This window comes from Amblyomma mixtum, chromosome 1 (assembly GCF_055824585.1).
Source record: "Amblyomma mixtum isolate Tamu chromosome 1, ASM5582458v1, whole genome shotgun sequence".
Taxonomy (NCBI): Eukaryota; Metazoa; Arthropoda; class Arachnida; order Ixodida; family Ixodidae; genus Amblyomma; species Amblyomma mixtum.
Genome location: NC_143012.1, coordinates 188,724,239 through 188,751,888, shown reverse-complemented (window position 1 = coordinate 188,751,888; position 27,650 = coordinate 188,724,239). Strand labels below are relative to the sequence as shown.

At 47.1% G+C, this 27,650-nt stretch overlaps 1 protein-coding gene across 1 annotated transcript in view; it reads left to right on the top strand.

Annotated features, from left to right (window-relative positions):
* LOC149370277 (uncharacterized) overlaps nucleotides 1–27,306 on the top strand; it is a 66,912-nt gene extending 39,606 nt beyond the window's left edge. The window contains exons 10-12 of the mRNA XM_089582913.1: nucleotides 11,913–12,093; nucleotides 15,159–15,223; nucleotides 27,063–27,306. Coding sequence (XP_089439039.1) covers nucleotides 11,913–12,093; nucleotides 15,159–15,178 — 201 coding nt within the window. The 3' untranslated portion in view covers nucleotides 15,179–15,223; nucleotides 27,063–27,306. The remainder of the gene's footprint in view (nucleotides 1–11,912; nucleotides 12,094–15,158; nucleotides 15,224–27,062) is intronic.
* The last annotated feature ends 344 nt before the right edge of the window (nucleotides 27,307–27,650 follow it).

Genomic DNA, 27,650 nt, shown 5'->3' with positions numbered 1-27,650 from the left:
CGTTGCATTGCAGGAGTTGCAAAGACGGCTTTCCTCACCTAGATGGACAAGTATCTTATTCAGGCACAGTGATAAGGTATGCCGGGAGGTAATAGAAGCTTACTTGATTAAAAAAGGAGACGCGTGTGCCGCATCACCGTCGGTCAGCTTGCAGGAAAAGGAGGTTCCTTTTCTGCGCAGTTTCTTGGGTGCGAGTATACAGTACGAAGGGTTGGTCTGATGCGATGGCATTTGTTATCGTGTTGTTGTGTTCTTATGTCACGCAGGAATCATATGTCGTAGGCTTCCTTTGCACGCATGGAACTGGTTGTTGTGTTTCGCTTTTGTATTTTCTAACGCCTTCAATGCTTCCTTTTCGTGAGTAAAAAATTCTATTGATAGTCTGCGCTTGTGTTGTGTCTCATCGTTCGCTTTGGTCCTCGTCTTTTTGCGCTGCTAACTATGAATCCACACCAACTAGCCCAACTTTCTGTACTTATTCTTCACTGCATGGTGGAAAGATATTGAGACTGAGACAAGACACCGATGTTAGCTTACGCATAATCTCCAGTAGGACTTAACGTTCAATGCGCTGAAGCACAGCCTCCTTTTGATTGACGCCCGACATGCACTTGAGGTGTTATACGAGAAATGGTCAGAAAACTGCCGATTATTGTTGGGAGCCACTGGGTGTGTTCTAACAACTCCACTTCTTACTTCGGCGTATACTGTGGTTCGGTAGCTGTTCGAGTAGTGTGCATGCTGTTCTCGCTGGCGTACGTACGGGCGTATCCTAAGGAACACGTTTCTGTACTCACTGCTTCGGCTTTTGCGTGCACTTCCATCAACATAACATGTAATGTAGAGGAGGTCTAAAATCGGTGAAGAAACGGAGCAGTGTATGTGTATATGTGTATATGTGTATATGTGTATATGTGTATATGTGTATATGTGTATATGTGTATATGTGTGTATGTGTGTGCGTGCGCGCGCGAGTGTTTATACAGGGTGTTTCCCCAAAGACTCTACACAGTTTTTTAAAATAGGCTCTTTGAGTTAGAACAGCGTTTTTTCGCGATATCATTGACAGCGGTGTAGTACAACAGAATAAAGTTAAGACGTGTTAACTAGCAGGCTGGTTAACAAATATCGAATAGTTAGCTTTTAATGTGTTCGTCAATTATTGAGCGCAGTGTAGTCCACAGTAAGTAATATTCATACCAGTTTTTAGAATACCGAAAACGCGGTTAGCCTCGGCGCTGCGACCCAACAAATTTTGGCTACATGGCGCCTGTTGTGTTCCCTTGTTGCTTTTGTGTGTGTGCGCCCCCTCCTAACGACCACTCGCATTCCCCTCCTAACGACAGTTCGCATCCTCCTCCTAACGACCACTCAATCCTCCTCCTAACGACCACTCAATCCTCCTCCTAACGACACTTGCCCCTCGTCGCACGCTGTCACCAGATGCCCCCCCACGGTGCGCCCCCGCACCCTCCTCCTGTTCTGGGAAGCCACTCCCTCCCGTGGACGCTTCTCAGCTCCCTCCTTTCTTCGGGCGGCCAGTTCGGCTCCTGCCTCGGTCGACGCTGGTCGCACCCTCATCGGCTTTAAATAAACGAAGTCTTAAAGTACCGTGTGCGTCTTCGCTGCATTCAACACAGCGACCGGACACGACAGTGGCGACGAGAAAGTGGATTCGACCCGCGCTACGCAACGCTATTGACAAGCCATGGCTACGCGAGGGTTTCCAAATCAGATACCAGAATTCAACGGCTCATCGTGGTCATCGTGGGTTGGACGCCTTCAGTTCTACTTTGAAGCTAACAACATCACAGACCCAGCCTTGAAGAGGGCCAACCTGCTGACGCTGTGCGGGGAGCAGACCTACGATACTGTCTGCGCCCTTATTCAGCCAAGCACACCAGCGGCAGTGTCTTACGACGACATCGTAAAAGCGCTGCAAAAGCACTACGACCCAAGGCCATCCGAGGTCTACAGCCGGGCTCGCTTCCAACGACGAGATCAACTGGGAGGAGAAACTGTGAGCGCCTACGTAGCCGCGCTCAAGAAGCTCGCTGCCGACTGCAATTTTGGAACGCTGTCGACAACAGCTACCGGGCAGGAGGGAGACGCAGCTTCTTCTGCTAACACCACCATGCTTCCCTTGGACGTGATGTTACGCGACAGATTTGTGTGCGGACTGAGTGACGAGTCACTGCAGCAGCGCCTGTTCGCTGAGAAGGACCTCACATTCAGCAAAGCTTACGACATCGCCGTTCGAGCGGAGAGCGCCGGTCACCAGCAGAGAGGGATTCGCCGGAACACCGAGCCGGTACACCAGACAAGCAACCAGGTGCGCAAGCCTTCTGTTGTTGTAAAATCGGTCAAAAAGGCACAACGCTGCTGGCGGTGTGACGACCAACACAACCCCCAGGGATGTCGATTCCAGTCAGCCACGTGTAATTTTTGCCACAAGCGAGGGCATATCGAAAGAGCATGCATTACGAAACGGAGACTTGCCAAGATAAAGTCACCTTCCCAGCCTAATCACAGCGTCAACGCCTCAGAGAATACGCCGCTATCTGATCTCCATGGAACAACATCAGCAACACCATCTGTGTTGTACGACCTGAACACCATGAATCTCGGCACGCGACCGAAGATTTTTACAGAAGTAAGCGTACATCACCAGCTGATTAAGTTCGAGGTGGACTCCGGCGCAGCCTGTACTCTGATCAGTGAGGACACGTTCCGAACTTCATGGCCATCTGACGCACCCGCCCTGCAACAAGACGACACGCACCTGCGAACGTGGTCAGGACAGAATCTGCCACTATTGGGCTCTGCCAACGTGCAGGTTAACTACAACGGCCAGACCTATACGCTACCTCTGCTTGTTGTGAAGGGCACAGGATCAAGCCTTCTAGGGAGAAACTGGTTTTCTCCACTAGGCGTGATGATATGCGGCATACACCAGACGCCGAGCCAGAACATGGTTGAGCAACTGCAAGAGAAATACGAAAGAGTATTCTCGGAAGAGATTCCAGGAAACGAAGGGCCCCCGGTCACACTGGAGTTGTTGGACAACGCGCAACCCAAATTTCTGAAGGCCAGGCCGGTGCCGTTTGCTCTCCGAGATTCAGTTGAAAAAGAGTTGGACAAACTGGAGCAGCAAGGTGTCATCGAGCCGACGCAGCATTCCATCAAACTCTCAGCGTACGACTACGCTCTGGTCTACCGCAATGGGAGTAAACATCAAAACGCCGATGCGCTAAGCCGTCTGCCACTAGACGCAACTGTTGACGAACCATTTCCACCAGGAGACGTTCTGATGTTCGAAGCACTGCCAGAACCTCCGCTTACAGCAGGCACAGTTGCAGCATCTACGCAGAAGTGCGCAGCTCTCCGGCTAGTTTACACAGCTGTTCAACAAGGCAACGTGCATAAACTCAAAGGGGACAACTTCGACGCTTACTGCAGGCGAGCTACAGAGTTGAGCACCCATCGCGGCTGCATCATATTTGGGTCCCGAGTTGTGATGCCGAGAGAACTACGCGCACAAGCTATGTCTCTCATCCACGCCGGACATCGGGGTATCGTTGCAATGAAAAAGTGTGCCAGAAGCTACATGTGGTGGCCTGGCATTGACAACGACATCGAAACAGTGGTGCGAGAATGCAAGCCTTGCCAGAGCAGCCGGAGCGCCCCGCCGAAAGCTCCTGTCCCAGAATGGGAAAAGCCAGACACACCATGGCACACACTGCACATTGATTTTGCAGGACCAATTGAGGGCTGCACTTTCCTTGTGGTCGTAGATGCCTACACAAAGTGGCTTGAGATAAGGCAAATGGGACAGACGACTTCGGCAGCAGTCATTGACAACCTCCGATCACTATTTGCAACGTTCGGCCTGCCGCGCAAGGTAGTGTCGGACAACGGAACACCGTTTGTGTCTGCGGAGATCCTCAAGTTTTATCGCGACAACGGGATCTCATCAGTTACATCGGCCCCCTACCACCCAGCGACAAACGGACAAGCCGAGCGCTACGTAGCCGAGCTAAAACGCGCCCTTGAAAGAGATCAGACAGGCTCGCTGCAGCGCCGCCTTGCGCGCTTTCTCTTCAAGCAGCACACGACGGTTCAGAGCACAACAGGCGAGACCCCCTCGAAAATGATGTTCGAGCGTGAAATGCGAACCCAGCTCACAGCCATCCTCCCCGAGCCAAAGGCAGAGACGTTCCGGGAAGAAAAAGCAATTCCGCGCTGCGGCACGCTTAATGAGGGGCAGCGCGTCCTCGCCCGACAGTTTCTGAAAAAGCCACGCTGGGAGGAAGCTACAATTGTCAGACGCATAGGCCTGCGCTCTTGGCTCGTCAACATACATGGCACAGTAGCACGCCGACATCTCAACCAGCTGCGTAGATTTACGACGCCGTCTGAGAGCTGTCCGCCAGCGGAGAGAACACGTGCACCATTTTCCCACATAGCCTGGCACCTCTTCCCGGAAGAAGAGACTTCGCCCAGGACAGACCTAGGAGACACAGCGAACAACAGCCAGCCTACAAGTGTTTCTCCCCCGAGCGCACAAAGCCAGCGCGCCTCCACGCGTGAGCGCCGACCCCCTGCACGATACCAGGCAACTTTCTAAGGGGGAAGGAAGTGTTGTGTTCCCTTGTTGCTTTTGTGTGTGTCCTAACGACCACTCGCATTCCCCTCCTAACGACAGTTCGCATCCTCCTCCTAACGACCACTCAATCCTCCTCCTAACGACCACTCAATCCTCCTCCTAACGACACTTGCCCCTCGTCGCACGCTGTCACCAGATGCCCCCCCACGGTGCGCCCCCGCACCCTCCTCCTGTTCTGGGAAGCCACTCCCTCCCGTGGACGCTTCTCAGCTCCCTCCTTTCTTCGGGCGGCCAGTTCGGCTCCTGCCTCGGTCGACCACTCAATCCTCCTCCTAACGACCACTCAATCCTCCTCCTAACGACACTTGCCCCTCGTCGCACGCTGTCACCAGATGCCCCCCCACGGTGCGCCCCCGCACCCTCCTCCTGTTCTGGGAAGCCACTCCCTCCCGTGGACGCTTCTCAGCTCCCTCCTTTCTTCGGGCGGCCAGTTCGGCTCCTGCCTCGGTCGACGCTGGTCGCACCCTCATCGGCTTTAAATAAACGAAGTCTTAAAGTACCGTGTGCGTCTTCGCTGCATTCAACACAGCGACCGGACACGACAGCGCCAAAATAGATGCGCTTTCGAGGAGCTTGCAGGCAAAGAAACCTCTCCAGTGCATGTAAGTCTTAGGAATAGCCGAAATTTGTTGGGCCACAGCGTCGACGGTAACCGCGTTTTCAAAATTCTAAAAAAAAACAGATGTGGATATTGCTTACTGTGGGCTACACGCCTCTCAATAATTGACGAGCCTAAAGGTAATAGTCAATAAGCTAACTATTCGATATATAGTTCACCAGCCTGCCAGTTAGCACGTCTTAGCTTTATTCTGATGTACAGGTGCACCAAAAGTAAAGCGGAGCACGCGATCGGTGGCCAAACTTGCCAAAAATGGATGCCAGCGCGCTCTATCCGCAGATGGCCAGCAGAGAGCGAGGGTGCGTCGGCACATCCGGCTGACCCACCTCGATGATCTGATGCTCGCCTCATCGTCGGGTCGAGGGAAGCCGCGCCGCTACCATAACTGCTCGCCAGGAGCGCTTTCAGTGCTTCGTCAGGAATGGCACCATTTTCAATCATCTTGTCCGCCGTGGTTCGCGCTTCACTTGGCAGCGAGTTTGTTGCGCTGTGGAACATAAACGCTTCTGCATCGGTTTCACGAGTGCACTTAAAATTGTTGCCTAAAGGGAACGCATGAAGAAAAGAATAGCATGCATATATTGGCCCCGTTGTCTTTATGCTACAAATAGATGATCAATGCCATAGCAAACGAGGCAATACAAGACGACATGCTTTAAGAGAAATTATCTCTCTTACACTGGAGAATGCAGTGAAACAAATTTTCTTAGAAAATAATGTTGTCTCTGCTTCAGTCATCCTGGATCGGTTATATTTCGAGCATCTATTTATATCATAAAGAGAACACAGCAAATTCATGCATACTATTCTGTTTTTCATTTGTTCCCTTGAGCTAAGCAAATTTTTGACCGATGCACTAGCTCAACAAACTCGCCTTCAAGTGAAGCGCAAACCACGGCGGTCAAGCAGACTTAAAATGATGCCGTTCCTGACGAGGAAGAAATCGCACGCAGCCGAAGGCCAGCTTTCCTGCACGATGCGGTGCAACAATAAACCCTTGCTTGAAGCACTGAAAGCGCTTCTGGCAAGCAGTGATGGTAGCAGCGTGGCTTCGATAGTGCCGGCGATAAGGCGAGTATCAGATCATCGAGAAGGGTCAGCCGGATGTGTCGACGCCCCCATCGCTCTCTGCTGGGCATCTGCTGATAGAGCGCACTGGCATGCAGTTTTGACCAGTTTGGCCACCGCTCGAGGGCTCCGTTTTATTTTGGGTGCACCTATACTAGCTGACAATGCTATTCCGCAAAAAAGGGCCCTTCTAACTAAAAAAATATTTGAGAACTTATGCAAAATCTTAGGTGAAATACCCTGTATATTGTGCTAGATCTAGTTTTTTTTTTCCCTAAGTCGGCTTTCCTTATGCCGGGTGGGATAGGTAATGGGAACGGACAAGGTTGACTGTGTAATCTCGTCTTGCTAAGTCCACTACTATTTTTAAAATTGTCTCAAAAGCGATCTTTATGTGAAAATAATAAGATGAAACTCTGCGGAGCTCTGCATAAAATGTCTTCCGAGTACATTATGCAAATACGTTCGAAGTGGAGTGATGCTCATTGTAGATTCAAAGAGGCTTTATGCAGCGACGTTAGACGCAGAGCACCCGTTGGCGACTCCACACTGACGCAAGGCACATATCAGCTCTCAGGGGAATGTCTTGTCTCAGTGAGTCGTCCGTCACTAGGGAGGATTGGAAATGTGAAATAAAAAGTGCCGAAAGCTCGCAGGGGGATGCCCTGACTGCCGGGGCACTAATAAAAAGGTGCATTGCACTTCCCGTAAGAAATGTATGTGAAGGTTTTGCGCTCATTCAGTTGACACGTGCAAGGTAGAGAGAGATTTCTGCAAGAACTGGTTTCATATGCGCTGGTTCACATACAGAGCGAGATTTTAACTGTACTATATGGCTGTACGAAACTGTAATGTTAAAAGCTATAAAAAAACAGCGAAATGTACACTCCAGTCAGCCATTAATTGTACGTTGCGTACTGCAAACGTTGCTCATTTACTGGCTCTGTAGACAGTTTGGAGTTTTTGGCTCTATGCCTGCTCTGCGTTCAGCTCGAGCACAATCTGTCGCCCGCTGCTGTAGAACAACAGGCTTTGAAAGCTGATCTCTTCACTGCTTACGGTAATCCCGAAAGTCATCCACCTATAATGCAGTTTTTTCCGGGCCCGAAGTATTCTGCCTAAAGCCTGCCCTTAAAGGTGCACTGAAGAGGAATCTGAACTTCTCTTTTTGCCGCTGGAACTCGATCTACACGTTCCGAGCTTTCGTAGAAACTTCGATTTATTGCCCTGTGTGGCCGATTTCCCTAATTAAATCGAATTAACGCCCGGCTCCCGCTTTCTTTTTTTGAATTCTCCCCCGTACGGTGGGCGTAGTCGACCAACGCGTAGAGTGCCTTTCAGACAGTCCCGTGGCGGTTTGCCGCTCTGCCAACGGCGGAGTAGTACGTAGCAGTCCGTAGTAGCAAATAGCCCGCACGTATGTTTATTTCTGCGGGCTTATTTTGCAGCTATATTATCTGCGAATGAAACTATTTATTCATAGAAACCTAAAAAACAAAATAAAACGAAAGCAAAGCCGCCACAGAGCTGGCTGAAAGGCATTCCTTGCGTTGGTCGACTCCGCCCACCATACGAGGGAGAATTCAAAAAATAAAGGCGGGAGCCGGACGTTAATTCGATTTAATTAGAGAAATCGGCCACACAGGGCAATAAGTCGCAGTTTCTAAGAATGCTAGGAACGTGTAGATCGAGTTCCCGCGGCAAAAACACAAGTTCAGAATCCTCTTCAGTGCACCTTTAAGTCTTTTTGTGCAGCCAAAAGGGAGCCGAAATTTTTCGGGACGTACTTTACAGCAGACATTTTCTCTTTCAGATGTGAATATGCAAGAGGTTTACGTAGATTTTCATATCAGTGATGCTATTAGACCACATTAATATACCTTTTGGCTTCTAAATGAAGCTGCATTGCTATGCATCCGTAGAGCACTCATAGGGGAACGTAGAATAGTGTACAGTTAGGCACAGGGTTGCTCAAGAGTCTCCAGGACAGAGGGTCTTCACTCATCACGCACATACTTCGCGCTGTATGTGCCTATAGTCACGGCGGCGCCTGTGAAACTACTAAAGACATCATGGGTCAGGTTTCCATTTACCCTTTCCAAGGGTGTCGTTAACGTCTGACTACAGGGCTCAGCGGACCCTCTGGTTTGTGAACTTGTTGACCAGCCCTGTAAATTGCGTAATTCTGTACATGCTAAGAATATCTACAGTCTTCCTGTCAAAATTTGTCTCTGTCCGTGCAGGTAAACATGCTTGTTGTTGTTGTTGCTTTCATGTTATTCCCATTTGTTCGTGACCAGTCTGGTGTGCACTCATCGGTACAATGGAATAAAATACAATCGAACGATTTCTAGAGCGCAGATAAGAGGCGAATGAAGGCGTGTCGCCCATGTTGTGCTTATTTCTTACTGCTTCGATATTGCTTTCGAACTATTGGTTTGTCTGCTGTCATAATGATGACGGAACATTGGTCTGGAAGTGCGCCCTGCCGGCGGCTGAGGGCACTCACTAGCGGGAGGGGTTACATGTTCATAACAAACTACACAAAACAAGCTTAACAGCTCAAGTAGCAACAAGAGACGTGCAGAAAATAAGGTCATGATAGGCAAGGGCGTCGGCACGTAGTGCAAGGTTCAAAATGATGGCAAGGTATAAACGCAGGCATAAGCAAAAAAGAAAAGAGAATGGCAACGCAAACAAGGAGCTGAACTGAACAGCGAAAGAAGCGTATCTGGAAATTGGGAGAAAGATATCAGAAACATTGAAATAAACTGCAGGGCGTAATACAAACATCAGCGAGATTAAACAGTGCACTCATTCAAATTGCCGCAGACTTACCGCGAAGAGACGTAAGGACGTTAGTAGCAGGATAAGGATCGGTCAAGCGAAAGTCTACTTGACGCAGTGGAGATAGGGGACTGCGGACTACGTGATTATAAGGGCTATACCGGGTGCTTTTTTTGGAAGGTCTCAAATAAAAAAGATAGGGTTCTTGGGGTAAAGAGAAGGTTTTTGGGGCCTCCTGTCTACTGCCTTCGTAGAAGGCAGGCAGTAATAATGAATTCTGCGTCGCTCCGCCATCTGCAACGGGGGGCAGGCCCTGTCAAGCCTTTTTTCAGGCTTTTTGCTTGCCCCCCCCCCCCCCCCCTCAACATCACACCTGTCGAGCGGACGTTTGATGTTGTAAATAAATTTGACTTTGAAATAAATAGGCAGTAACACCAGTGTTGGAGGACGTCAAAAAACAGAGGAATCATGTAAACTGATTACCTAAATTCGAAAGTCTACTTTTTAATACTGGAAAATTGCAGCGCAGCAGTAAGAAGGACGAGACGACAGGAACGGAAACACAAGCGCTGAGTAACAACTGTGTTTTATTGCTGTGAGCCAGCCTATATAAGAACTAGGTACAAAACAACAAAACAGAAACCAACACACACCTCACACATTCGTGGCACGATTGTCGGAATTCTCTAATTTGTCCAACCTTTCGTCCTATCATTGACCTTCAGAAATGACATTTCTTTTTCACTAAGGCGCACAGAGGGGTTGCTGACACACTTATCTGCGCATTTTGATATCGCCAGAGCTTCTGCTATCAACCTTGTGGTGGTGTCCCGACACTAAGTGTGTCAGCAGCCCCTCTGTGCGCCTTAGTGAAAAAGAAATGTCATTTCTGAACGCCAATGATAGGACGAAATATTGAAGGAACGGGAGACAATTCCGATAATCGTGCTACGAATGCGGGAGGTGATGTGTTGGTTTCTGTATTGTTGTTTTGTGCCTAGTTCTTACATAAGCTGGCTCAGAGCAATAAAACGCAGTTGTTAGTCAGCGCTTGTGTGTTCGTCCTTCTCGTCTGGTCCTTTAGACTGCTGCGCTCCAATTTTCGAGTATGCAGAACCAACTAGCCAGTCACTATGTTTTAAATTACTTTTTAAGTCTTACCAATACGCATCTGATTGCAATTATAGATTGGTAGCCGGCTGTTATTAATAGCCAGTTCTTAAAATTTCGAAAACAAGATTACCTTCGCCGCCGTGACTCAACTAATTTTGGCTATTTGGCTACATCGTGCCAAAATAATTTCGTAAAACATACAGGGAAATCAACCCCTCCAGTGTACGTAACTAGCCTAAATAGCCAAATTTTGTCACAGCGCCGAGGGTTACCACGTTTTCGAAATTCTAAGAACTGATACTGCTATTACTAACGACCGGCTACAAATATATAATTTAAACCATGGCCTATCAGAATAATTAAAAAGTCGACTGTTTGAATTAAGTTCATCACTTTACTAGTTAACGTGATTCGCCTCTTAATTGACGGCCGCTAACACTGGAATTACTATGTCACGAAAAGCTTCGTGACAGTGTTTTAAAAAAATTGTACCTTGTAAATAAAAACACTCGGTATACATATTCATTGATGTTTCCGGCTACGCTTTTGTTCGCGTGATTTATTTATGACAGGTAATAAATTTGAAGTGCATTGCAAGTCCAGCAGGTTTGTATCCTTGGAAGTACGCAGTGTTCAAACTCGGGCTATGATTTCTTTGAAAAAAATCATACACTAAAGAGTGCTTTTAGGCGAGCTGGAGGAACATCGTAAACGACTGGCTGCAGCAGGAAACGGTGATAAGCACGAGGGAGGCGACTACACAAAACTTTTATTTCCTTGCCCCTTCCTCGCCCTTCGCTTCCCAGTACGCTGCAAGTCAGTCGTAAAGCAGTTCTTTAGAACCCTTGCTTGGGGCATGCAGGTCACACATTTTTTTATAGCGGAGTTTGTCGAGACGAGCGGTGCCCTAGATGTACGCGAATGAAAGTTGTCCTTGTGTACAAGGTGAAATCGGCTTACTACACGACGGCACACCGCACATAAGTTGTCGTGTGGGGGTGACAGCAATCCGGCGAGCAGGAAAACAGTGAAACGCCTTCAGAATGAAGTCTTCACGGGGCTGACTTGCACCCACAAAGAACTGAACAACGCAGTGGTGACGAAAGCAGCAGATTAACGCAATTTAACGGCTACAAAGGAATTTCAAAATATCGAACTTAGTGTAAACAGTTCCACACAGCTACAATTCTGCAAGAGAAAAAAAGTCACCTCTCTGGACACAACAAATTTATGACACCGTTTGGCGGTGGCTTGGAGCATGTACAAACAGGGCAAAACTTCGTCGCAATATTTCTTGCACCATGGCAGCCAAACGGCAACTATAAGGACGAATGAACGGTTTCTAAACCTGTGTCATTATCTACGAACCACATGTGGAAGCAACAGCACAAAGTGAAAGCTGCAGCATAAGAATGCAGTTGCCTCGCGCTTGCATCTTCCACGAACAAGTTCAGACAGGACTTGTATACTGCTCTCAACTGGCAGTGGTACGAAACGAGGGAACAGCTTCCGGACGTGCGTCGTTGGCTCGCAAATCCGTGGGAGCGGCATGCGAGTGGAAGACGTCACATTGCGCTTGTAGCTTCCACTCTGTGTGCATACTTTGAGAGCCATGAGTGTGGGTTCGCGGCCAGATCGCGTGTTCAATCCCCCTCCCAGGCCCGTTCGACGATGCTGGCGACGTACGCGCTGTCGGGCTTCGGCAACCTGTGCTCGGTGGGCGTGATGCTGGGCAGCCTCGCCGCCCTCTGCCCCCGGCGGCTGGCAGACGCCTCCGAGGTGGCCTTCCGCGCCCTCCTGGCCGGATGCTCCGCCAGCATCCTGAGCGCCTGCGTCGCAGGTCAGTGCCCTCTCCACACCACCGAGCACTTTACGATGTCCTCCTTAGCACTTGATTACGTCTTGCTACGCTGTCCTGTGTGTGTCAAGTGGTTTGCTGGCAGATAAACGCCCACCTTTCTGAAAACCTGAGAAAAGGAACGAAAGAATGTGACTTCGGCCATGCTCGCTAGATGGCAGCATCGGTCCTAAAAGCAGGTGAGGAAAAGCTTATTACGGTAGTAAACCTCCTTCTTCTACTCTTGCGATTGTGCTGTCCAATATAGCTTTCAACTGAGTTGTCTCACGTTATACCATGCCACATACCACACCACACAAAACCACACCGGCTCTCTGACCTTCTACTTTCTGGTGCACTTATGTTACGTGCAGTCTAACCTTGAGATAGTTAACCAGCACCACCCGCTAACCATAACGGAGGAAGTGGAACGTTCTGTAGAAAGAACGTAAACAGACCAACTAGTTGGTCGCTATAGCCTGAATTCATTTTGTCTGCGTATTTCAACGAAAGGCAAGACAGAGTAAGGGGCACAGGCAGGATTAACGATGATTCAGCGCGTTTTATTTAGTGCATTCAAGCCATGTAGAAAGCGATTAATGAAAATTGTGGCAGCTGTGAGAGCCCTCTTATGCTACCTGTGGCATGCCATGTGCACAGACAAGGGTAAGGAAATGAGAGGCTCGTTAATATATGCCCGCTAAAGCCTACAGTCACTGAAAGCAAGAAAAACATTACGGCCGGAGCATATTTCTTTTTGTTAGGGTGAGGGGGGGGGGGGGTGGAGGGGGGGGGGGAGGTGGTGTGATCAGGATGGGGAAAGAAGTGTGTAGTCGTGTTAAATAGCTAGTATGATGCACACTTATTTTCTTATTCTGATCAACACTCCGACTAAAAAAAAGGACGTTCCCCTATGTTTTCCTCAGTTTCACTTACTGTTCAATTCGCACGCCGTAGTGGAGGACTCTAGAACCATTTTAAGCCCCAAATGTTTCTTGGAACATGCCCCAAAATCTCTGTGTGAGGGATTAACAGGCTCATTAAACTAAGCATGCACATCTAGAGACCATGTCGGTCTTTTAACGGGAACCGCAGAGAGCGTGTTCATGCCATCACATATGGCCGAGTCACACTGGGGAAACAGTCCGCCAACCCGTCCGACAAAACAGTGTTTTCGTCGGGTTGGCGATCCTGTCACACCGCGTCAACACGAACAGAGGGTAAACATGTCGCTGTCTCCCGCCAGCCTGTGTTGGCCACATGTGCGCCGCTTGTTCACAAACTCTCTGTCACACCGGAAAAACCACCTCAATCGCGTTCCCCGGCGCTTCTCTGCCTTTGCTCGCGCGCTCTCCTCCGTGCGTGTGCACAACCGCGGAAACTGGAGACACTTTGCGCTGTCGTAGCTACTGGCGGTTTTGCAGAATATCGGACGAACTATGATCGTGCGCGGCGGCTGAGGCGCAGCCTTGCTCGATTCTGACTCGGACGACCAGCCGCCACCGCAGAGAAACCGCGCTGGATGATCGACTGGCTGAGAAGGGCGCCTGAGAAAGGCGTTTTCGAAAACTTCATGCGAAAGAATTAAACACGGACTACATGCGTCTACTTTCTGTGCCCTGTGTCTACTTCTACACATTTTGTGTTTTGCGCTGCTGTTCCACAATGCATTATCAACCCGGCCGGTCACTACAAATCACGCCACAATTTCGGCAGATTCATCGAGTTTGTTCCACGCTCTGAGAGTACTAAAAAAAAGATATAATTATACGCATCATTCTTGCAATCAAATGGGAACCCAGTAAAGTTATTCTGATTGCTATCTCAAAGAAAAAAATGCAGCACTGCTTTCTTCTTCATCTCAAGTTCAAAAATAGCAGGACAGGTAACTGGTAACTCGCGCTCACCTGTGAAATACAGTCCCAACTAGCGATCTCTTGAAACACAGATTCCTTCAGATCACACCGTTGATATTTTGGGTCTGTTATATCCCATGGAAAACGCCTCTCTTCAATCATCGCGGTCAGGTCACTTTCCTGGCGGCACGAGTACGACGGCAGCATGTTCACGCGAGCAACTGGCACGCTCGTATGCCGGCTCCTGCTCGGGTGGTTCTAGCGCACAAACCCGTCAAGAAACTTCTGGAACCCGCAGCCGAGGCAGTCCCTGGAACAGGACATTCCTTTTGGCTCCCTACAGAACCGCGTTCGTCAGAAGTGTACGCTTGCTCACAAGAATGCGACGGGGAGAGAACGTGCTTCTCCACGGCGGCCGCACCTGCCAGCCGACGGTGGCCAGGGCAGCCTTCCCGTCTGTATGCACCCGCCTGCAAGACGCCGTACCGCAGCAGACAGCATTGCCACGAAAGGAAGCGCTCTTTTTTGCACTTTGCAAACGAAGTTTCCAAGCACGAAAGGCACAAAAGCGGTGAATCACCGCAAAGGGCTTGGTTTGTTCGTGCGGTGTCGCCAGGAAATTCGCCCGGCCGGCGAACAGCGCCAACCGTGTCCACGAACGCTGTTTGTTTGTTGTTCCGGTTCCCGGAAGCTGTCATACCGAGGGAACACCCCAGAAACCTGTCTCGTTTCCCTGCCGTTCGTGCAGTGTGACAAGAAGTTGTGGGACAAGTTGGTTGGGCGACTTGTTGACGGCTCGCTTGCGAACATGTTTGGTTCATGTCGCTGTTGTGTTCCCGCAGTGTGACTCGGGCTATAGTCATCCAGCTATGTCCCAGTCTTGGGCTGTTCTTTTGATGCGCCAGCTATCCTACTTAGCTTAATGACTCCCACTTCCACGGTTTCGCGTAAAAGAAAGTTACCAACTCTTTAATTCTCGTTTGAAACTAATTTTTTTAATACTCAGCAAAGCTGGTCGAGCGCAGCGTGTTTCGTGAGCATCCTCCGCCTTCATAGAAGAGCCATGTGAAAGGGATATGTCAAAACACCAGCATGTAGCGAGGGAAAAGGCCTAACGCTGCATGGCCGCAGTGCCAACGCGAGAGCTATAGGAGCGCGATATAATGTGGATCGGGTAACTAACGTGATTGTTTTTTTTCCTTTCGTGATCAGGAAGCCTCACCGATACCTGAGGCCGCTTGGACTGACGCATTTTTATTTATATTTTTGAATACGAGGTGAGTGCAGCAAACTACTATGTACTAATTCCTCGTTAAAATCTGGAAACGACGAAGAAGGTATACAGGTGGCATCAGCAAATCGGAAACCAGTGAATTCTCGCGGCGTTTATGAACTTGAACATTCGTCAAGATGAAAAAAAAATAAAAAAAAACGAAGTTAGAAGCCTCCCTGATCGTGAGCTCACTTTTATACTTCGTGCTGTCATGATCGCAATGCTCACGTGAAAAGAGGCACCGGTAACTGTGTCTACATAACTTTTTGTTTTGTTTTTACTACGCATTGCTAAATCATGCCGCCAATTGCTAAGTTCGTTGGGCCGAGCCACTCTGGAACAGGTGTCCTGTCCGGTTAGCTTTGAGGATTCGTCTTCTGATCTGATGGTGCCAGCTTTGAGTCTTCAATGACTCTGCAACACTTTAGCGCGAGTTGGTGAATTTCTGCCAGCCTCTTTGCTCCCGCGGTGCTTAATTTTGAAATCCTTATTACTGTGCTGCCGTTCAGAAACCGCTAAATGAGTTACCGTCGACTCTTGGGTGGAGAAGGCTTTTATGATTGGTGAATTAGCCGCCGCCTTTGGCTTGACATTGCAGTCGCAGGTTCTGTCTGGCATAGACAGCTTTGAAACTACGATTAGCGTCGCATTGGAACCGAAGAGAAAGCAACGCACAATCTGAAAGAAGTGCGGTTGAGTCTTGCAGTTGTCTGCCATTCGGCTTTAACTGGTGCGTGTCTCCGTGGCTTTTTCTTCAAGTTTCGTGCCGCGCCTCTGCCACAGCGTGATATTTATCGCTTCCCAGCTAGAAATCACAAAGGAAATAGTTTAAAAGGGAAAAAAGGGTAATCGACAGAACATGTTGTCGGTCTCTAAACTACCATGAGAGAGCCCAGTATTAGGGTTAATGAGGCGAAAGGTCTTAAGGGCACATTTACTAATTTCATTCATTTCTCGTAGGTGTTTACTGACTGCGTTTTTTTCTTGTTTTGGGAGCTTATTGCATCTAAGGGACGCCGAGGTTACACGTTGTCGCAGCTCGACTACAAAGCGATGCTGTTTTGCCAAAAAAGATGTACATTTTCTGTCAGTGTTAGTTCAAGCGTCGAGCGTGCGATATTATCGTTTTGGTTCATAACGCTGTGCCCAGTTGTCGTGTGTGTCCTCCTTGGGCACTGCACGGTCGTTCGTGAAGGATCGCTGTCACGCAAATGTAATTCTACTGTGTTAGGCACTCTTTCTTCGGTATGATGTTCTAAGTCATGGTAAACACAGCGCTATACGGACAGTCTCGGCTATTGCGACGGCAGCTGCCTTAAGTATGCGCGTAGTTATCCCCGCTCCCGGGTCACTTTTTTTTTTCGCTGTGGACACAAGGAGTTTGTTCAAACAAACAGTCTGCGTCGAATCTAACGCCAGCTTACCTGCCTGCGCTATGCGCCTGCCACCAGCCTGTCGTCGCCGACACGTGGCACTATTTTAACAGCAGGTGAACTCTAAAGAAATAAAGCACATCTGGCGCGGACTTTGGCCTCGCTCTGGGAAAGCACGGTGCAGACGTTTAACCTACACAAAAGGTCAAAATGCAGGATTAGGACACAGTCACAACGTAAACTACGCGAAAATTCCATTATTTTTCACGCATTATTTTTACAGGCACATTTTAAGCGATGTGGAGGTTCATAGCTGGATACAGCGAAGCTTATTTCTAAAACTGGTCTAGACGTAGCCTTGAGGCGTTTGTAAGCTCACGGTCTCATAACTCTGGTTACCGTGGCCAACCTTTCCTTAACCTTTATGGGCCGTCGCCTGCAGGTAGAGTAGGCGCAGTGCGCAAAAGCCCGTCTGTCTTGAGGTGCAGTGTCAGGCAGACGTCTGCGCACTTGCACTTTTGCAGCCTATAATGCACGCAGCCCGAGGTGAAATGCATCAGTATGCGCTTTGCGCGTTAAGGAAACTTTGATAATACTGAAGGAAAAAAAATATTTCACAAACGGAAGCCGTGAGGCAACTTCAGCGACGTGGTCTGAACGAGGAAAACTTCACGTCGCAGGCGTCCAAGCAGAATATGACTCGTAGCGGCATTAGTAATACCAGGAATCCAATGTCATGTAGCAGTGGCAGCAGACAGGAAAGCAGGCTGGCAAACTGAAAGCAAGCTTCATTCGTGCACCCGTGTGTACACATAAAAAAAGAAACACGTGCGTTTGTGGCGACAGCAACACGTTCATTTATAGAAGTATTCACATGTGCGATGAAATATCTCGCAATAAGCAAGGACACCCGCGCTCACGTCAATCCTTCGAGAGACCGGCTGGCGACGCGGATTCCGGTTTCGGTCCGTCCGGCGGCAGAGGCAGAAATTCTTTGCTCGGCCAGAACAAACGGTCCCCCACCCCCCCTTCCCAGTGGGCGGCCCCTTATAAAAATGGTTTATAGACAGTCTATAAACTTCTTATACTCTCTATTGCCTTCCTAGAGATATTTCTTTTTGTCTATTCATAGTCTATAGACTGTCTATGGACAAGTCTACGAAACGTGTATGGCCATAAATCTATAGATGTCTACAGCATTTGAATTGCCTCTAGACTGTTCTCTATGATTTGTCTATAGAGAGTCCATCGACTTTACACACAGAAGTCTATGGACAGTCTATCGATTTCCTAAAAAAAATTTTTGTAAGGGGTTATACCGCGGTTGCTTCCCCTATGTTTAGGCCGCTGGTTCATATGGTAACAAAAGTGTCAACCTCGGCTGTGCATGTGAATGCGGGGAAGGCAGCGGAGTGCCGTTCCTACCTTCGCATCCCTTTTATAATTAAATGCTTGCCTTACAATTAAATTACAGTTAAATGTCTGTCTTGTACCACGACAAGGTAGAGCGAAGAGGCTTAATGGAAGGGGAGAATCAGTGCGAATTATATCCATCAAAAGTGAAATTTTCTAGTTGCGCAAGAATAGGAACGATATGCTCAGAAGTGCAAGATGCCGGGCTAGTTGGTATTGCATAATGAAATAAAACAGCGCAAGAGACGGGACGAAACACGAAGGAGCAAACACAGATACGGGCGCTGACTAACAACTGAAATTTTATTTCGATGTAGGACACATATGTAAGGTAAAAAGAGGGGGTGTGTCCAAGGCGATCCTGCACAATCACTGAAACAGTGTAGTAACGTCCAAGGGTAAAAACGATAAAAAGGTGAAAGGCCGAAAAAGACAAAAAGCGATAAAAAACCCGGGACAGAAAGTGAAACCGATGAAAACAGATATACACATAGCCAAAAGGCATAAAAACGGCGTTAGACTGACGGTGAAAAAACGTGACTAAAATCGCGGCACAAGGTGATTAACAAAAATGACAGAGAGGGACATTTAAGAAAAGGATTAAACATTTTCCCTGCCTCTAAGAAAATCCAATTCTTTTTGCGACAAGCACAGGGAGGGTGTACTCACACATTGCACCTTTGCGTTGTGGATTTCGAACGCTTCTGCGATTCCCCTGCATATCCTATCCCTTCCTCTAGCAAGAATTGTGCAGCGATTGAAATCTGGGGAACAGGTTTCATCCGGATCAACATCCTTACGTTTGCACTTTTTGCAGTGCTTGGCAAGGTGCCCAGAAATTGCAATACTGTCTACATTGTTCCTGTGCTCTTGAAGCCTAATGTTGACACACCCCCCTCTTTGTACCTTACATATGTGTCCTACATCGAAATAAAATTTCAGTTGTTAGTCAGCGCCCGTGTCTGTGTTTGCTCCTTCATGTTTCGTCCCGTCCCTTGCGCTGTTTTATTATGTGAAGCATATTGCTAGAGCTATGCCCCACGCCGTCACCGTGGCTGTACGCGTCCAACCACGTGACACGTTGACGTCACACCACGTGACACGATGACGTCATGACAGATGAGAAACAGGTTCCTACCTCGCGCCGTCGCTCGGAGCTGTACGCGACCAACCACGTGACACGATGACGTCACACCACGTGACACGATGACGTCATGACAGATGAGAAACAAGTCCCCCACCTCGCGCCGTCGCTCGGAGCTGTACGCGACCAACCACGTGACACGATGACGTCATGACAGATGAGAAACAGGTCCCCCACCTCGCGCCGTCGCTCGGAGCTGTACGCGACCAACCACGTGACACGATGACGTCACGACAGATCGCCGTCACGCGCTGGGAGAGGGGGAACGATGCCATAGCACAGACGCCGGAATGTCCTCGAGCGGCATTCCCGCGCATTTCGAACGCGCGTTCACACTCGGTGTAGGTGAAACGCTCGCTCCACCGGGCAGGCGGACGCTGCTTCCGTGGCAATCCAGGCGCTCACCCAACGCGCGTCTCGGGGTTAGTCGGCGTTCCGCTGTAGCCATGCCGTTGTCTTCCCCCACGGCGAAGGCTTCTAGTGGTTGTATTAAAATAACCAAGTATTCAACCAAGGAAAGCCATGTATTACCAAGCCTAGCCATCAATATGCTTCGCATCTGACAAGGCTTAACCTTAGCTAAGACTCAGCCATTTTTTTTATTTGAACGATATGCTGCTTCTAGAATGATCGAAAGTAGAAGTTAGCGCTGTAAGTGCCCGCTTTTGGAGGCGGATTAAAGGCGACAAGTAGATTTCATAAGTTTGTCGGCAAGATTCACGACAGTAGCTGATATGTGACTGACAGAACGAGAAGTAGAGGGCGCGTAATACATCGAAATTAAAGTAATAACTCGCCCCAAGCAGCGGGTAAAATCCGAAAACTAAACTGCGTAAGGTGGTAATTGCTTGTTTGTAATGTAAATGGGAATAAAACATATTCCTAAAGTATTTACATGAAGAAACCGGCTGAAATACTGAGCTACGATGAGTGAGTAATTAAAGTGTTAATTATATTGCGCCTAATTAAAAAATGACGCTGGTGCTTAATTTTGGCTATGTTCAGCGTTGTTTTTTTTAACGACCAGGAAGACAGAATTTTTCAGTTCACTAATTTTGCGGTTATAATTAGCGCAAAACAGTAACCAGTAACTTTAACAGAGGCGTTACCTGCGTACAGTAATACTTGAGGAGAGTGATGTACCTATGGGAAGATCGAAGATCGTTTATGTAAAGTGGAAACTATTTGGGCCCATAAGAGAACCCCGTGCTACACCAGGGGTTATATTTTTGACATTTGATAAGAAATCATTGACAAGTACTCGTTGCATCCTACGGGATAAATAACTATGAAAGAATTTAAGTGTACTCTCAGCGAGAGCATAACTTTCTAATTTTTGCAATAAGATAGGATGAAAAACCGTGTCAAATGCCTTTTAATATCTAATCTTCATTAAATATCTATGAAAATGACAGTTATGCTGTTTTGATGCATGGTGGAATTAATAGCTAGCGATGAAGTTAAAACAGTTGTAGAAGTTGATCTATTTGCAAGAAAGCCGTGTTCTAGATGTGTGATGATATTCTTCTCCAAGAAATTTTTTAGCCACTTGCACGATGAGCTTTTTAAAGAATAGGTTCAGCACACTCGGTACAGACATTGTCCTGTAACTACCTGGTTGGTTTGTATCTCGTGCTTTATGAATGGGAACTACTTTGGCAACTTTGAGGGCATCTATAGGTAGCAGTTATTATCTAGGGAGTGATTGAACATGTGGCATAGATAAGGACAGAGGATATTGGTTGGTTTATGGGGTTTAACGTCCCAAAGCGACTAAGGCTATGAGAGACGCCGTAGTGGAGGGCTCCGGAAATTTCGACCACCTGGGGTTTTTTAACGTGCACTGACGTGGCACAGTACACGGGCCTCTAGAATTTCTCCTCCAAAGAAATTCAACCGCCGCGGCCGGGATCGAACCCGCGTCTTTCGGGTCAGCAGCCGAGCACCATAACCACTGAGCCACCGCAGCGGCAGAGGATATTAATGTTATCTTTGATTACCTTAGTCTGAATGCCAACAAGGCCAACTGCCTTGCTTACTGTCATTTGACTAACAACATACATTATTTTATCAGTGCTGAAATCATGAAAGTAGAAGTTATTGCTCACAGGTTTAGGTACAGATGAGGTAGATGACTGGAATGGAAACTAGCAACCAACAATAATGAACTAATTCTTGATATCACTAGAAACTTAGTTCTGGGGAGATATTATTGAATGTGACCGGCTTTTTTCAATTCAATCCAGTTACATTTCTAACTTCCATAGTTGCTTTTTGTCCCCTTTGTTTTTTGCAACCAGTTTTGTAAAATAAAATGTTCTCGATTTTCTAATAATTGCTACTGGCTACCTGTAACACTTAGACTGCTTGGGGTAATACTCATTTGTTTTCTTTTTCTTCCGGCTGAATTTCTTTGGAGGAGAAATTCTAGAGGCCCGCGTACTGTGCGATGTCAGTGCACGTGAAAGAACCCCAGGTGGTCGAAATTTCCGGAGCCCTCCACTACGGCGTCTCTCATAGCCTTAGTCGCTTTGGAACGTTAAACCCCATAAACTAACCATAAACCAACCATCTTTCTCTTCAAAAGTACAAGCATATCTTATGTATCCGGGGGCATATAGGATCTTCATTATTGTTTGAGGTGTTAACTTAATGATTGGGTGATTGCATATAAAATGTACAAAATAATATTTTCACATTCAATGCTTATGTTCCTACTGTGTATTGTGTCGAAGTTCATGCACTCAAGTAATACCCAACTCTCACAAAATCAATACAAGGTCACTTTGGCAATTTTGTCTAGATAATAAGATAAAGACTCGTGGGAAGAACTTAAACGTAGGACAATAATCGGCAACGACAATGTTGCACGCACCGGCTCGCTAATTCATCTCAAGTTTACACAACAATTGATCCGTGAGAAACGCAGATTGACTAAATATCAGAGTTAGGAAGTTTACATTTTTTAGACTGAATGACTGAAGAAGAAATATAGTAACTGGAGTCGTCTGATAATAGGTCAATGTTAAAATCGCCGCAGATGGCGATGGGATTGTTTGTAGTCGCTTATGAGATCAAAATGGTTGCTATATCAGAAATCAGTGTTGGGCTTTAGAAATCTAAGGGCAGTAAATCAGGCCAATTATGAGGCCACACTGAAGCTTACTGAAAGGGGCTTCAGTTGTTTCACCATTGTGCTTCACAATATAGGAACTGCAATAGCCAAGTCAAGCTTTGACCAAAAAGGCAACGCCGTCGCCACATGTGGAACTTCACCTAGGCAGAGATAGTATTACGCAGCCGGGTATAAAACTGATTTACCTTCCTTTAACCAAGTTTCTGTGATGGCAATGACGTCATATCAGAAAGAATACTGCGAAAAGTAAGCTAGTAGATTACCGTCGTTTTTACGTATGCTTCGCACGTTGCAATGTAGAACCTATAAGTCATCAAACGCGAGCCTTGCTTGCTCAATTTCGGAAATGGTGTACGCCATCAGATTAGACAACTATGCTCAGGTCTTGTACGCATGTCCCGTGGAGCACCTTTGTTTCCTCTGCTGTCCTCATTAGCATTTTGCCGTCTTATACCCCCGTACATTTTCACTCTTTTTCTCATTTTTTTCTGCGAGAGCCCTGACGAGAAATAGTCTATTCTCCGGACAGAGGTGGTCATTAATGAAGATAGAATCATTGCACTCAAAACCCAGACCGGATGTATTTAGTCGGCACTAGCTGCTTTCATGGACACGGTCGAAGACCTTCAGTGAAGCCAGCTTCACAGTGATATCTGATTTGTTTTTGCCTTTTTCGGGACGTGGTGTATATTTTCTATGTCCACTTCATGAAAAATTCAGGGGACTGCAAGTGGTTTCCATGGTGTGGAAAAAGTTCTAGTCGTGTGCTAAGGGAATGCCCTTTACTCGGCTGCTGACCCGAAAGACGCTGTTCGATCCCGGCCGCGACGGTTGCATTTCGGTAGCGGCGAAATGCCAAAGACTCGTGTACTGCACGATGTCAGTACACGAAGAACTCCAGGTGATCGAAGTCACCCCCCCCCCCCCCCCCCCCTATCTTAAAATCTTAAATGGCGTCCCGCATAGCCTGAGTTCCTTTCTAAGTTTGTCTTCCGACGGTACTGTAGTAGCTCGATGACCTTGCTCCTTACTTTGCTCAGTTCTTTTACGAGGCGGTTGGTTTCCGTTTAAGGTTGTGATTTTCATCTTTCGCAGAAGCAAGGTTTTCTATTAAGCGCAACCATCTCAGTCTTGAATTCTCCAACCTTTTCGTTCACTGGTTCCATACCCTGTTTCATCACACTTTCCGACTCTTTCTCAACCGTTCTTGTGTGCCGCCGCGGTGGCTCAGTAGTTATGGTGCTCGGCTGCCGACCCGAAAGACGCGGGTTCGATCCCGGCCGCGGCCGTCGAATTTCGATGGAGGCAAAATTCCTAAGGCCCGTGTACTCTGCGTTGTCAGTGCACGTTAAAGAGCCCCAGCTGGTGGTCGAAATTTCCGAAGCCCTTCACTACGGCTTCTCTCATAGCCTTAGTCGCTTTGGAACGTTAAACCTCCATAAACTATAAACCAATCAACCGTTTTTGTTTCTGCCTGCTTGAACCTTTCTTCTTTGTCATCAAAGCAAGCCTGAAAGTGCGCAAAAGCCTTTGCCAACTCTGCTATGATGGAAGCTGGTTTTTCGCCCATTTTGTTAGCAAAGTACACACGAAACACACAAAACACACTGAAAACCGAATGTACTTGGAGCAGACCAGGAGCTAGAAATTCGGTAGCTAAAACACAACGTACCTGCATAAAAGGTGAACAGCTGGTATAAGTCGCTGCGTAACCCTACGGCTGCCTGGTCTGCTCCGGGGCGACAGTTACTGCAGGCCTGTTCAACATTATAAAGTGACACGCCCGACGTCAGCGTCCCTTCACGAAGCATGGCTTCATCAGTGGCACGAGTTTTATTCGGATTATAATGAAACTCATTCCAGTCGCTGGACCGAAAGACGAGTCATAGCCTCCCGAAGGTCGCTGGCCATTCTCGGAAACATTTAAATGAGTCGTCGTCTTGCACGGAGCCGTCAGAAAATTTCGTGGGCTCGATGTGGCCGAAAATTGCGTCAGAGAGCTATACGAGAGCAATATATATATATATATATATATATATATATATATATATATATATATATATATATATATATATATATATATATATATATATATATATATATATATATATATATATATATATATATATATATATATATATATATATACGGGATAACAAAATCTTCAAGGCAACAGCCCTTTTTTTAGCCCGCCTTTTTCTCCAAGTTCTTGTATTCGGTCCCGTCTTCAATAAATCAGTTTTGTCTCAAGAAGTTTGGAGTTGCTGCCCCAACCGGCAACGTGTCGCCGGACGAGCGTACGAAGTTGTGAAGTGCTTTCGATCAGACCAACCGGCCAACACCGACCTTTTTAACCAACTTATTATATATATTTATATATATATATATTCGGCAGTTATACTTTCCCTAATATTCCAACAGTCACTTGAGTCTGGATGTGCTACAGAAGACTGAAAAACAACTTATATTGGTTAGTTTATGGGGTTTAACGTCCCAAAGCGACTAAGGCTATGAGAGACGCCGTAGTGGAGGGCTCCGGAAATTTCGACCACCTGGGGTTCTTTAACGTGCACTGACATCGCACAGTACACGGGCCTCGAATTTCTCCTCCAAAGAAATTCAGCCGCCGCGGCCGGGATCGAACCCGCGTCTTTCGGGCCAGCAGCCGAGCAACATAGCTACTGAGCCACCGCGGCGGCTCAACTTATATTCTGTCACTACTTAAACCAGGTGATAACACTGCCTTCAGAAACTGTAGGCCTATTTCACTGACGTCAATTAGTTGTAAACTACTTGAGCTCATTTTCTACGCCCATATTATAGCCTATATGAATTAAAATAATTTACTTATAAACATCCAGCATGGTCTGCGTCCCAAATTTTCATGCCAAACGCTGCTTTACGAGTTGGTAACAGACCTTCATACTTCCCTGTACTTGTCTTATTTTCTGCATGGCGTTTTTATAAATTTTTGGAAAGCCTCCACGTGCGTGCTTCAATGAAATACCGGTCAATCATTGGGAATCCCCAACAAATCACGCTAATCGATCTACTTGAAGCCGTCCAGAATGAAGCACTTAGATTCATCTTGTCATCCTACACGCAATTTCAGTGTTTTATCTCAAGCTCAGCATGCTGTCACCCGAAATGTGCAGAAAATTCGGTAGATTATCTTTTCCATACACTCCATCACCATCACATCATATATGCCTCACATCGCATCGATCATGCCCACAACGTTAACCCTATTTTCACCCCGACGGAAAAGTATAACAATTCGCCTTCAGCCTTATTTCATTCAGCCTTACTAACTTATTTAGAACCCTTGCACTTCCAGCGACATAATTACTTAGTTACATGACTCCATTGTCTTTTGTTTGTGAGAACGTTTCTTTGTAATGGTGCTTCTTGATTTGTACTTGAGTGCCACATCTGCAGTGCTTTTTTCTGCGTGTGTGAAAGATTCGGGTCTGCTTTATGTCCCCCCCCCCCAACATCTAATGGCCCCTGTGGACGCTTAGGGTGTTTAAATAAATAAACAAATAAATAAATAAATATTCGATTATATTCAGCGGGGTGACTTTTAACTTCAGATTTCGGTAAAAAATAGAACTCTGGCTACATTCAAATAAATACGATAAGTTGAAATGTCTTGCCCCGTGTCCGCTGCGTGCATAAACTGCGAATGTGTCCTAGAAAATCAATCTTCTGTGCTCGCAAAACGACTCGGCGCCAATTTTAAGCTTACAATTTTTCTTATCTCTGAAATTGACCGGTTGTCGCTTGGCTAATCATCGAATTTAAACTCAAAGACATGAAGAAAGCAGCTTTCATACGAAGGAGCAGGCTTATTGACAGCGACGCTTTTTTTCGGCCTGCAGTGTCGTGCTGCAAGTCCCTCCTCTTATACGATCGGGAAATAGCGAACAGAACTGGGCATTACTAATTAGTCTAGTGGTGGTCGGAAGTGAAATTTCACGCTATCAGCACTACATGATATCGTAACTTGGGAAGAAACTAGACGCGCCACACCTTTTCGTTCACAATGGTAGAAACATGGGCGAGTCGGTAACTGTGATTCATGGTATGTGAGGTAGCGCAAAATGGGACAAGGGACAGAAAAGGCGCCTTTCTCTGTCCCTTGTCCCGTTTTGCGCTACCTCACATACCATGAACCTTTCCGTTATCTCACTATGCCTTAACTGCTATCTTAATTATTCTTGAGATCAGCCGTGAACTGGCTTAAGGATCTTTCTGCCATTGCGACAACACGGTGACTGATGTGCGCTAGTTTTAAGGCGAAATCACAATATGGCCCATCAGAATCGGAGCCTCGCGTTTGTCCAGGAGAAGTGGTACCAAAACCCATGTGGCCTCGTGACGTCACCAGGAAAAAAAAAACTTATTTCAAACGTCCGGGGAACTGAACAAAGGACCTCCAGAGTGCTAAGCGAGCGCCGAACCCATAGGCCACAAAGCCACGTTGGCGTATGCGTTTCCACAATGTGGGCAGTTGCACACAAGCCCTTCTTGTTCGGACCTGCGACGGCAATGCAGGTGTTCACACGCCTTGCACCTGTCTCATGAGAAAGAGTATTGCAAAACGCTAGCAAGTTTGCGATATACTGCGCTTCGCTTCATCTGTCACGCGCGTTTCGCTATGCGATGCCGTAGCTATCTTCCATGGGTATTGCGAAATGAATACAGTAAACCATGCGTAGTTGAATACTCGGTGACTCGTTTCTCCGCATTCATATTCTGGCTCCGTCTCTTTCAGATTTTATTTTCGGCGTCGTCGACCGGACCATTTTTGACAAGCATGATCTGTTCAAGTATTAAGGTGTTTTTATTTATTTTTTGAGAACCAATGTTTCTTCCAAGTTGTTCCTTTTGAACCAAAGTGTATAATAGAGCTCGTCCTCCAGATTTATTTTTTAGATCATAATAAATGTATTTTGGCCTTCTTTGTGCGACTCTAAGCTCAATTAGGCTCCACGATTGACATTCTGCTGGCCACCAAAAGGTTACACTATGGGATGAGGGGCAGCATTTGTTTAGAAAAAAAAAATTGTTCTGTATTCGAAAGTTGAATGGCAGGTGCGTTAGTCATCAGTAGTTTCCATAGCACGGCCTACATTGCATCCTAGCTGATTTTAATTATGTGAAGACAGAGAACACGTGAATTCTCGCTGCAACATCATGATGCTGAAACTGCTTGCCAGGACCTGTGCTCTATAGAAGCGAGGACTAACAAACGTAGGTGCGTTGAGCTTTAAGTTTATCTCAGTGATTGCCATGGTGGGTAGGTAGTTATGACGCTCGGCTTCTACATGCGAAATGAACGTTGTCAGTCAGCGCTTGTGCT